Here is a 12,419-nt window from a genome sequence, read left to right on the forward strand (position 1 = left end):
CTCAAGAATCCCCCTCTTGATGACCTTAGAAACTTAGTTCCCATAAAATTTTACAGTGATTCTCTCCTTAGTTCTTCTGCAGCGAAAGAAAACAATTTCTCTACCACTGTCAGCAGGCCCTCTGCAGAATGTTTTTGTTTCGTTTGAGTTTGTTTGTACATATACATTTTGTTGACTGTTTACTAAAAGCAAGATCAGAAATTACACTTGCTCTTACTCCTTCAAAGGCTATTTGGGTGGGTAAGCCAGAGCATGCTTTAGAGGTGAATAATAGATTTGATTCCTGGTTTTCACTCTCAAACATCACTCTGCATCTTTCAGACTGGAAGATGGTTTATGAAATTAAATCCAGGTTTATATACTGTTACTTCATGAAGCTGACACTTGGGGATCAGATTAAGACCCTCGGCATACTCAGCACCACCAACAATGAACTCTTCCCTTTCAGCCTGAACTCCAGCTTGCACCACATCCTGCAAGGCAGCTCCTACCATATTCAGATTCCAAACTGTTTATGTAGGACAGGCTATCAGGAATAACACAGCGTTAATTCAACACTGCATTCCCATTTACAAATACATACCATTACCAGGCACAGATATAGCACCCTCTGTTTTCAAAACCAGTGGTATTATCACTACTTTACCTTTGCTTCTAGACTCCTCAGGAGTACATGTTCAGGCAGGGGAAGGCCCTGTTTCCTCATCTTTTTATGTTCCCTGATGGAAAGGAAGGAAAGTTCCTTCTTTTTTATTTGTTTCTCTTTTACTTTGGGGTTGGGGGCACACGAGCAAGAAGAGCTGGTTTGTATTGACGATTTAAGCACTTCGAGTCAAATACCTCCCCTAAAAAAGCAGATTGCTACCTTACAATATTGGTACCATATTCTCTACCAGTAGGAAAATTACAAGGAATGCTTTCCAGTAAGGAAACACCCTCAGCTCTCAAAAATGCTGCCTGTTCTTCCAAACCCTTAATCCGTCTCCCTCCCCACCACTTTGCTTTACAATATAGAAAGGCGTGACGAATTCCTGCCCTCCATAGGCTGCAGAGCTGGAAACCACCAGTGTCCTGCTGTAGGAGTTCTGCTGCCTTTACCACACATGACCAAAGCAGAGAACTTCTCACCACCTGTCCTGCGCTAACCCAGGGCTCCCAGAGCACTGCTGGGAGTGCCTGCTCAAAGCTGTTTCACCCTAACAGCCCCACGAAGTCTTGTCTGTGCTTCTACGTTTAGTGCCTAGCAGCACCCCAGCATATGAAGACAGAAAACATGACCTTCCTGAAAATTCCAAGGTGCAAAATTTCCTGCCTTTTTGAGCATCTTCAATAGCAACATTGCATACTGCTAAACTTTGAGGACAAGTGCTGCCTTTTCCTACATATTTTAAATGTGTTTCTTTCATTGTAGGACAAAGGTGACAATCTTTTAACTTGTACAGTTAAGCCAAGTGCTTTTTACATGAAGCAAAGAGGCAGCAGTTTATTCTTCAGGTCATCCTTATCTTAGGGATGACACTGCCAGGAAGGGGAAAACCCCTTTTGCATCTCCTGACCAAAATCTGAAAGGTAGGGGATCAGTTACACATCAGAACCACACTTTACATCAGTAACATTTTACTACATATTTTATTACATCAATGGCTTGAAAAAATTTTATTTGATGTCAGCAAACATTGGAAATCATAGAAAAATGAATTATGTAGAATTTCACAAAGGAATTTACCCCACTATAATTCTTCATACAGTAAAATAATCCAAACCCAAATGTTACTTTTCAGTGGCTAAGCAATTTTATAATGCTATGAACATTCATCACAGTAAGTGTGCTGAATAATAGAAAACAGGCAAAAAAGACATTTAAAATATTACTTATAACAGCATTATTACAACATACTTTCTTTAAAATCCCAACGAGTATTTCGTCACTTCAAAAGCTATACAGCATTTCCATTATATTTGCAAACTTAACCTTATACATCTTTTAAAATCTTGAAAAAACTTCTTTTAAGCAATCTATAAGCAGTTAACAAAATTGATAAAATCTACATAATGGAATACTATACACTCCAGTATAAATTTTATTTTAGGAGAATATGAATGTAAACACTCATTATTATACAACATGCATAGACTATACTGACCTTCCATCTTCTGAACTGTAACTTTCACTGCAATTGTGCTTTACTATCAACAGGAAAAGCTGCATTAATCCAGGGAGTGGCAGAAAGTATTTGCTTTAGGGGCATTGCACAAGATCACTAGATTTTGACTTACTGAAGACAAGCTGGAGAAAATAAAATAATTTTTCTCTTATTTTTGGAAAATATCAGCCCACTCATTGCTGAATGGGCTATGCACAAATTCATACCAATTTGAAAAATAAACGCATTATCAAAAAAATCTCCTGTGATATTTTTGCATTTCAATGACTTGGAGATTTTTGTTCACAAATCCAGTGATCAAGTTAGTGTAATGCACTGTTTGGCTCATATTTGGTGTGCAAGAATACCAACAGCATATTAGCGATTTCATAGAATAAAAACTGAAATTTAAAGTGACAATGAGTGTATTTTCATACATAATGTTTCTGATGTATTTGTACAGGAAAGAAAAATGTTTGTCAGGACACTGCTTTAAGAGAGTAAGAGTTTCACTCTTATTTTAACTATTAAAAAAGTGTTCTAGTGGATACTTATGGGGTCTTCCTGGTTGCAAACTTGTAAAAATATATTAAGAAACCATTATCCCCATTGGTATTAAATATACTGAGACACAACCATTGTGGTTGCACTACCAGGTATGGCTACTATGGTCTTAAGCATCTGATTGTACATTGTTGCTTTACTGTTAAGCACAACTGAGGCGTGTATTTTTTTCCCTTGGTTATAAGATTATATTACAAAAATTGATCACTGTTTCAAACCAGTTAAACACGAATATTCAAGTAACAAGGTTGTTTTAATGGATAAGTGAAAAAAGGTTACCTAGCACTTTACACAACTACATAAAAATTAAATAGAACAAATGAAATTTGTTTATGCATATGCAATACACTTTTATATCTTTAAGATTTCTAAAACTAAAACTTAAACTATCATTTTCTTTAACGATACCATATTTTGCACAATAACTTATACTTAGGAGAAATAATTTCCCATTTTCCACAAAATATATATAATTATGACATTCACATTGATAGTTTAAGAAACAAAATTTAAGTGAATATTCTATCTTATGCAGTTATCTTTGTGGACCCTTCTAGTCAGAATGCAACCAGTTGATGTATCTAATGCTTGACCCATTTAACAAAAGAAAAAGAGGGTCTTCACCTAAACAAGGTCAAACCATTTCAAAAGCTAAAATGATTTTATCGCATTTAAAAACATAGTTCAAGAGAATGTAAAAAACGAAACGTTTAAAATACAGTGCTATTATATTGCATGTATCAACTACAATAAGATAGCAGTCAACTGAAAGTAATTAAACAACTTTTTTCTTCCTAATATCACAAATTATACACATTTCCCCCTACCCCATGGGGATGAAGCCAAAACACAACTTTTCTGATCATAAGATGGACAGATTTGAGGGCAAAAACCAATGAGAAGTCCTCACAAGTATCTAAGTCTCCAGCAGAAGCCTCTCCTGATGAGTTCCCCCAGCTGGGATACAAGCTCCCACATCACTCCCACAACACACCTGTCTCCATGCGCTGGTACCAGCAGGAGGCTTAATATTTAATACTCGAGTGTTTCTAAAGAGCAGCATTGCTTTACACCACAACTGTCAACTGGATTCACAGTGCTATTTGCCCAGTCTTTATTCCTAATTCACACTGGCTAACACCTAGCACTCCTTCCCACAAGAGACTCCCAGCACCAACTGGCACAGGTCTGAAGGAATATCTGAGCCACCAGAGCTGCCAGTTCACAACAACAGCTGCAGAGACACAAACAGCAATACAGAGGATAGGGAATAGCTCCCTTTCATCCTCCCATCACCTCGGAGGATCTCTCTGGAGCTATTAGAATGGAACTGCTCCCAAAGAGCTGCCAAGTGGCTGAAACAGGCCCTTTTGGGGCTCCACACTCCAACCTGCCCTAGGAAATCTCTACCTGCTCTGTGCCTGTGTGATGCTGCCCAGCTTCTGATGTTGAATTACTTTCCTCACACGTGGCCCAAGGGGGAGACCACATCTCAGTGCTACAAGAGGCCACCTCCCCTGCCTTTCCTTGGGCTGTGACCACACTGTGGGAGGTGCCAGAAGCGGCTCTGTTGCCCAGCTGGGATTAGCCTGCCCCGCTCGGGTACAGAGAGCAGGAGCCACCACGGCACACAGCATGGCACAGCCCAGCAGCCAAACCTCAGCACCAAGTCCGGGGCTCGGCCCCGAGCTCCACCAACCTCAGCTGCAGGCCAGGCCATGGGCTAGCTCATTTCAAGTTGTGTTAAGAAAGGCTGGTGCTGTACATCACTGTGTGCCATCTTGGCTTGAATCCTCGGCAGAGGAAGAGAGGCAAGGAAGGTCCTTTTTTCCACCTGCAAAGACGCCTGGTGGTTTCTTCCAACAGCGTTAAATTAACCATTTTTAAATGCTTTGTGACTAGTGTTATTTTGCAGCTTTCCACTAGACAAGAAGTAATACTGCTGCTTCTAGCTTTCCTGGACACTGTCAGCTCGGCAGTCAGCAACCACCTTGTTCAAGGTGCAAAGTCCTCCCACAGGACTTGCAAGAACAGTTCTCGTACAAGCCAGCTAGACAGGCCACATCACGGGCCACCCAAGCAGATGGCTGGGATTTGAAAGCTGCATGCACCAAGTATTTGGAAAAGCACCTCTTAGATTTTAAATTGCATATTTTGGTTCAGAACATGAAAGCAATGTGTGCTTCAGAAGGGTTAAAATGGCCAATGAAAATTAACCCAGTTCTTCTCCATTATACTTCCAAGAAACCAAAAAATCTTGAAGGTTGAATTTTGTGCTCCAACCCTCATCCAAACCTTCTACTGGGAGAAGCAGTTTGATGTCTTTGGCAAACAGCGCTCTGAAGAGGAATGAGACACTGGGACAGAAAGTGATCTATGGTAGCCAAATGCAAAAAGGCACATATTCCCCAAAAGGAGAGGCACCAGAGAAAGTTGTTTTGACTTAATCCCACAGAGGATCAGGAAAAAGAAAGTTGTGTAGCACTCACTTAACAAGTTACAATGCAAATGCTGAATGCCAGGGGTTAAATAGCGTATCAAACAGTTTCAGGTTAAGTATTCCCTTTTGCACTAAATAAAAGCCATTAAAATATACAGGAATAAAATGCTCAATTAGGGAGCTTTCTATGAAGCAAGAACACACAAATACAGTGGAAAGAATTGCACAAACCAGAAGTGTAATGAGTTACATCTACAACCTTGGACTGACCAAACCTTAGAAATAACATTTCCTATCACTTTGCGTTATTCATGATTGCTTGCTAATATGTCCTGTCATTGCAGAACAAACCTGACACGGCTGGCATGTGCACAGGCCCCTCCTTTATAGAAAGCTCACTAATCATAGTGTCATCGTAAGAATACACAGGAAGCGGAGACCACAAGGCCATGCAGCAATACATACTTATACCCTACGGACCAAGTATTTTAAGAACTCCTAATGTGTAGAGTTACTGTGGGGCTGCTAAGGAGCTCCTTGTTTTGAAGGTTGGTCAAAATTTATAGACAGGTGTTACTGGTTCTAGAAGTCCCCATGCTTAAGCATGACGTTGGTGAAATGGAGAGCTGAACTACCTGGGTGCTTTTGAAAGAAAGTGGAGGCAGTATGGAGGAATGAGGGGAGATTAAGGCAGATGTAGCACAGGACTGGAAGCGTTTGCCTTTTTTTTGGTAATAGCTGCTTGTCCACAGATATGATGCAGATGGCTGTCTGAGGTTTGCTAATACCTGATATCCTGGATAACACAGTAGTCAACACAAATTGTTCTAGGCTACAGCACCTTCTCACGAAGCAGATGCATATCTGACATCAAGAACAGAAGTAGCCTGGAGGGAAGGGGGAGAAAAAGCAGACGTTTAGTTTAAAATGAATACACATAGGCTTTCTTGCATCTCCAAACTTCAGCCCAGATCCATGGTACTGACAGTGACAAAACAGACAACCTTGGCACATGGAAGGAATTCCAGCACCTTTCCCTACTCTGAGGCACATGGATTTGTTGTTGGGATTGTAAACACACAGGAATTAAGACAGGAGTCAATGCTGCTTTATAAACAGCAGCCTCACCTCTCCCTTTCAAAGAAAAGGAACTGTAACCACAGGCTATGGGAAAGCCCAAAGCCCTCAGAGGCCTGATGAACTTTTCACTAGGCTGGTGGCCAGACAGCCAGGCATGCCAAGGGAGAAAGCACCTGAGGCATTTCACTGTTAGGCCAGCAAAGTCTTCTGGCTACTGCTATCTCCACCTGACTTGACCAGATGCTGCGTATGCAAGTGCCCTCGAGAGCAGACACCCGCCATGCAGTGCTGCACAGCTCAGGAGGGACCAGGAACCCACTCCCAGCCCATGCAGGTCACTTGTGTCATAACCCCAATGACGTTTCACTTTGCCCCAGAACCACAGAGACAGGCAGCGAGTCAGCACTGTGCTTATGCTACCTCTGAAGGCAGGAGCACCACATTCACAGCTTCTTTTGGTCTGGTTCCCACCACTCAGCACTTGCTCTGCTCCAGAGTGGGCACTTCCCATCACTAATCTGGGGATCATGACTGCTGCTCTAGTAGCTACTTTACCAGACCTTGCTGTCATGCCTCCACTCTCCCAACTCGTTTGGGATCCTCATTGCTCTGGTATCCACACACATCAGCCCACTCCAGTTCCTGCTGAAGCCATTTTTTCCCTGTGTCAAGTGAGACCCCCCCTTTTTTGACCTCAACTTTCAGAAGCAAGGGTGTATTTGAAGCTAGGAAGGATCTCAGAGGGCTCAGAAAAGAAAAGCTCTGCATTGCCAACATTAATTCTACAGGTCACAGGAAAAGACAGTGACAAGAGCCACGTATCTTTCAAGTTGGTGGCTATGTACTAGTACCAATGCTGCTTTGCTCCACCTCTCAATTCTGGAAGAATGGGACAATTTCACTCACACACTCCTGTGAAGGCAAGTTTTCTGAGTGTGGTTTTGTTCATCTGTCATACCTTTGGACTTAGTTCCCAAATATAAGCATCTCTGAATTGCCTGTTATTAGGGTTTGCGAAGCAGTGAAGTTCTGCTTTTTGGATGTTTTTGGACAATGTCCAAGTGATCTAGCCCTAATCAGAGCAACAAAAATATACAGCACACTGAGAAGTCTTTCCTCCATGCACGACCAAAATTTGCCTTGTGCTATTGACTGTGCTTGCATTTACAATACACAGCTTTTGCACTAAGATGTCTTATAAATTAGGCCAAAGGGAGTCCTTGATCAGACATTTTTAACACACAAACTTCTACCAAGGTTTTCTTCTGCAAGACTGTATTAATACTATATTTTTTAAACTAACTACCATACTTAAACATCCTATAGTCTTTGTTAACTTCAAATCTACACAGCCTTTGGACAAGTGTTAACTCTGTGAACCTCCATCAAGGAGAGGCTGTTCCTAGATTTCTGTCTTCACAGAAACAGCTGTAAAATCCAGGTAACTTTGCCTTTAGGTAATTCCAGAGTGAAGTTTCACACACTCATCTTGTTTATAGCTTTCTTCCCTTTATCTGAGTGAAACCACTCACCAGAAATGAAAGAGCAAGCTTTGGCTCAGAAGACACTATGGTCCCACAAAGCCAAACCTAGAAGAGCTGGGAGAACTGAGTGCAGGGAAAAGATCCAAGTGAGATAAAGATGCATGGCATTTTGGCGGTAAGAGATATTAAAACATCCACGCTCTGATAAGATACACATACTGTCAGAGGGCTACAAATTTACTGCTCTCCTTCCACTTTTATACAAGCCTGGACTTCCCAATTCCCGAAATCAGTAGTAGAATCGTATATCCAGATGAAGTGAAATATGCACAGATTGAAATTGACAAAAATTGCTTTTGCAAAGACTGTATATATATAAATACACACACACGCATCTATCTGAACTGAGCTCAGATTGGGAATTTCATGTGACTTTTAAATTGGATTTACCTCATCTTCCTCTTCAGACATTTTAGTGGAATTATCAGGGGATTTTACAGGCTTCTGGCTATTGGTTCCATTTGTCTCCTCTTTACCGTGCTCTGCCTCCCACTCCTGTAGAACTTCATCTATGTTGAAACGACGTCGATAATTTACAAAAAAGTTTTTCACTTGCACCACAGATTTGTTTCCAATCACATCAGAGATTGCCTGAAAGTCTCGGCCATATTTCCTGATTGCTAAAAGCAACAAAAAGAGAAACAAAAGCAGTGTGTTATTTCCACAAAGACCACAAATCAGGCTCAAGTCACAGCATAAAGATCCAAAGCTGAACTTCTGTCAAGGTTTCAAAGCTTCTTCAGATTAATCCAGGATAAAAAAAGAGTCTAAATTGGGCAAGAGACATAGTTAAAACAAGCCCTGGAGAAGTGAAGAAAATAGAGGTGTAGCAGAAGATGGGCAGAGTCAAATGTACAAGACCTGTGTAAATCTGCCTGTACTGCTTGAAACAGTTACACAGGCAAAGAGCATAGCAGTGACTCCAGCAGAGTTTCACTTTCTGAAAGCTTGGACAAGCAGACATTATTTCCCAACTTTCATATGATTCCATTTGTATTGCCCAGGGAGGGGAAGGGGGAATATTGTTTCCTTGTTCAAGTACATTCTTCAGGCATTAGTACATGGCAATGTCAAAATCCTCCTCATTAGCCACTGAAGGGAAACTCAGCTCTGAAATGCAGCAGGGTTTTGTCTATCAACAACTTAAGTACAAATAAACTTGTAGTGCCATACCTTGCACAGCAAGAAGCTGCTCATCCGTGGTCCAACGTGCATTAAATTTCTGGACGACCTAAACAGCAAAAAAAAAAAAAAAAAATTAGGTAACTTTATTTATATACTTTCACTAGTATCTGAGCTCATAAAAACATCTCAAAAGTACAACAAGGAATTAACTGTTAGTCAAAGTATAACATTAGCATTTATCTTCACAATTAACAAAGGTCAGAAAACAAACTCACCTCTGGAAGTCTGTATTGTTCTATACCACCTTCAAGTTTTTCTTTGAGGGCGCTGTTTGTCTGTTTGATATTCTGAATCTGAAAAGAAAGTTTCATGCCTTTAAGAAGGATTAATAAATATCTTTGGACAAGCTTTTTTCCAGCAGCCTTGGCAGGAACCTCACAAGCTCAGTCTTCCAGTTTTCCTCACAGCCTCCCTTTTCCAAAAAGAGAGTTTGCTATATTGGAATAATGTAAAGCAGAAGCAGCTGGCAAATCAGAAGATCCCATTTAATTTATGCTCTGCTGTCTACAAGTTATTTGGAGCAAGAACTGCCCCAACTTCTAGGTCCGTATAAAGCCCAGCGTAAGAAGACCAACCCCATTTGCAGCAAGTAATGGATCAAAGACTGCTGAAGAGTTCAGGTTCTCCCAGAGTGCCAAGAAAAAGGCTTCAGGCCAAAATACCAATTCTATTAAGTTTAATAAAGAGTTTGAGACAGATCTCTGCTTTAGAAACTGCAAAATTCTCAGATCTAGGCAACAAAGTCATGTAGCAAACTTCTATTTACTCACAAATATTTGAAAAACATTTGTTAGCTCCATCAGGGAAGCAAAGGGTACATAGGAAGTTTGTATGATACCTGTCTAGGAAGGACTAAGCCAAACATATCTGCCACTTCTAGAAGTACCACATGAAAAGGCAAAGGAAACAGCTGCTGTAGATGGAAATCAGACGCTGCTGAAACCAATGTCACCACAGGAAAGTTACAGTTAAAATAGAAGGAATTCTGAACTGCAAGAAATGTGAAGTGCCAACAAATGTTCCTTCAAGTCCCTGCTATGAACTTTTCCTTGCTTCACTTCAGGTCTAAAGTAGGCTTGCCCACAGAACTAAAACACAAGAGATGTAAAACCCAGAGCTGCATTCAGAGCACAAGGACAGCAGCTTGCCAACTAAGGCACGTAGCATTGTGCATCATCACTGCCAAACTACAAATTCCTGCCAAACTTTGCAGACTGCAAAAGGCACTACCAGCAAACCCAGCAGTCACTCCTGTACAATCCCGTTCATACCTGTCGTTTGATTGAGACTAATTCCATGTCCAGTTGTCTGAGTACAGTGGTAGCAGCTGTTGCATTAGCGGAAACAGCCTCCACATCTTCCTGGGAAAGGAACATTCCTTTGGGAGGTTTCCTCTTTGCTCTGTTCTTGGCCTGTGTACTGTGCTTCTCCTTCTTCACCTGAGGGACAGTTTCAGCAGGCGGCACCTGGCAAACAGCAGTCAGTCATTTTACAAAACTAGGTATCTTTAGAGATCCCTTCCAGCTCAAACCATTCTGTGACTCTTTTAGCCACCATCAAAGGCTGGAGAATGACAAAGCCAGTTTGCAGACAGGAAGACATTTTTGCTTTAAGTGGCATGTCACACAAACTGTCTTATACAAATCTCTCATTTTCTTTAGCAGCTTTCAGTGTTTACAGAGATACTGTGGTTGCCTTCTCTGCCCATTCTCATTTTGGGAGACAGATGCCCAATTTTGCAGCAGTTAAATGTCCTGGTTATTTTCAAACTCCTTCTTCTTGTTTTCATCATCAGGTCTGAACACACCAGTTTAACTGAACACCAGAAGGAAACAAAGTGAAGTGTGGAGACGGAAAGAACACAACTAAAACAGTTTACTGAGACTTGTTTTACTACCTACCAGACAGGAGAAGGAATAAACCAGATTTATTTGAAGGCAAAGGATAAAGGAGTGAGGTGACAATGGGATAGTTCTTAGATCGTGACACCATTTCTAGGAAGCCAGGTTTTCTTGCATAGCATTTGTGTATCAACTGTTCCATCAAAATGGTGCAGTTGTGCCTAAAATAAACTTTAAATCTTTTTTGGAAAAAGAGTATTTCACAGACCACTTACTATTTTTATCCTTTATGTCTAAAGCAAAGACAGGTAGATAGCCAGGACACTATACTCCAGATTCTTCAAGAGCACACCTGATTCTAAGATAGCAAAACCATTTCCTCCAGAAGTTATATTCAACAATCAACTCATACCCAAGATTTGTTACCCAGTGACTGGAACCTGGCCAAGAACACAGAACAGAAGAAGGGTGGCAAAGAGAGAAAAAGCAGAGAGGGAAGGCTGTACATCCAAATCCTCTACCTGATCACTGCCAGCTTTAAACACATTGGCTTCATTTGGTGCTATTGTTTTCCTCCTAATTTGCAGCTACATGTAGTTTCTACAGTTTGTGGCATTTGCTCATTAGTGAGCATTGAATGCTTGCACTTGAAACCACACGAGGCTGAGGACGAAACCCCAAGTAAGCATGAGGTTCTGACTCCCAAAGGACTCCAGCACAGCTGCCACAGATAAAAGCTTCCACCCTCCTCATGAGCACAAAGGCCAGAGCCTCATAGCAGCAGCAATGTGGACAATTGGCTGCTCTCAACCTTTTTCTGCTGTCCATTGGTACAAAGTATTCCGTGAGATATGATTCCTAGGACAAGGCAAGAGGCAAGAGATAATTCTTGCCATTGCAGGACAGATACCCCTATTTCTCTTTGCAGATGGGAGCGGTGAGCAGGAGAAACCAGACTGGTTTAGCTATGAACAAGTGAGGCAAGCTCTGAACTCTGCTTCAGAAGGAAGCACTTTGATAACTGAGCCAGGTAAATTATTCAGCATGGACAGGCATTTCAGATCCACTCATATTTCATCTACATACACTGCTTCCCAGGACCACGCAGCAATGTCTCACTACAGGTTCAGGCTGTCAGTTGACCAACATGGAATGCCTGCAGTGCAAACATCCCAGAACCCTCAACATTAAAGAAAAATGAAAGCAGTTTCAAATGACTGTTTTACACCGTTCAAAAAATGCAAAGCTCTTTTGTGTTGTGGACAAGAACCAGAGCTCCAGCAGAACAATTTTTGACAGCTCCAAATGCCTCTAGGCCCCAGCAAAAACTGGAACATCTACTCTGTCCTGGAAACTCTTCTTTCCTGGCCACACACATTTCTCTCTAGAACTAAATCAATTTTTGAAAACCAGAGAGAATTAAAATGAAGGGATTTAGAAGGGATTTAGCAGTGCTCCTGTTTATTTAGATATTGCCACTGCTATCCAGTGCACTTCAGTCTTACATACCCCTTAATACAAAGTTCCCTTCCTCAGATTTCACTACGTAAAAAGAAGATAAAACTATCTCAAGCTATGTAGCAGAGGATGAAGTGGGAGGCACTTCCAGGAACAAGGGAGA

The 12,419-nt window shown here is 41.3% G+C and overlaps 1 protein-coding gene across 1 annotated transcript in view; it reads right to left on the reverse strand.

Moving 5' to 3' along the window:
• Positions 1 to 1,610: 1,610 nt before the first annotated feature.
• Positions 1,611 to 12,419, reverse strand: part of RCOR1 (REST corepressor 1) — an 81,079-nt gene continuing 70,270 nt past the window's right edge. The window contains exons 8-12 of the mRNA XM_048307249.1: positions 10,229 to 10,423; positions 9,173 to 9,250; positions 8,946 to 9,003; positions 8,163 to 8,392; positions 1,611 to 6,035 (exon numbers count right to left, since the gene is read on the reverse strand). Coding sequence (XP_048163206.1) covers positions 5,994 to 6,035; positions 8,163 to 8,392; positions 8,946 to 9,003; positions 9,173 to 9,250; positions 10,229 to 10,423 — 603 coding nt within the window. The 3' untranslated portion in view covers positions 1,611 to 5,993. The remainder of the gene's footprint in view (positions 6,036 to 8,162; positions 8,393 to 8,945; positions 9,004 to 9,172; positions 9,251 to 10,228; positions 10,424 to 12,419) is intronic.

The sequence above is a fragment of the Corvus hawaiiensis genome, chromosome 6 (genome assembly GCF_020740725.1).
Source record: "Corvus hawaiiensis isolate bCorHaw1 chromosome 6, bCorHaw1.pri.cur, whole genome shotgun sequence".
Taxonomy (NCBI): Eukaryota; Metazoa; Chordata; class Aves; order Passeriformes; family Corvidae; genus Corvus; species Corvus hawaiiensis.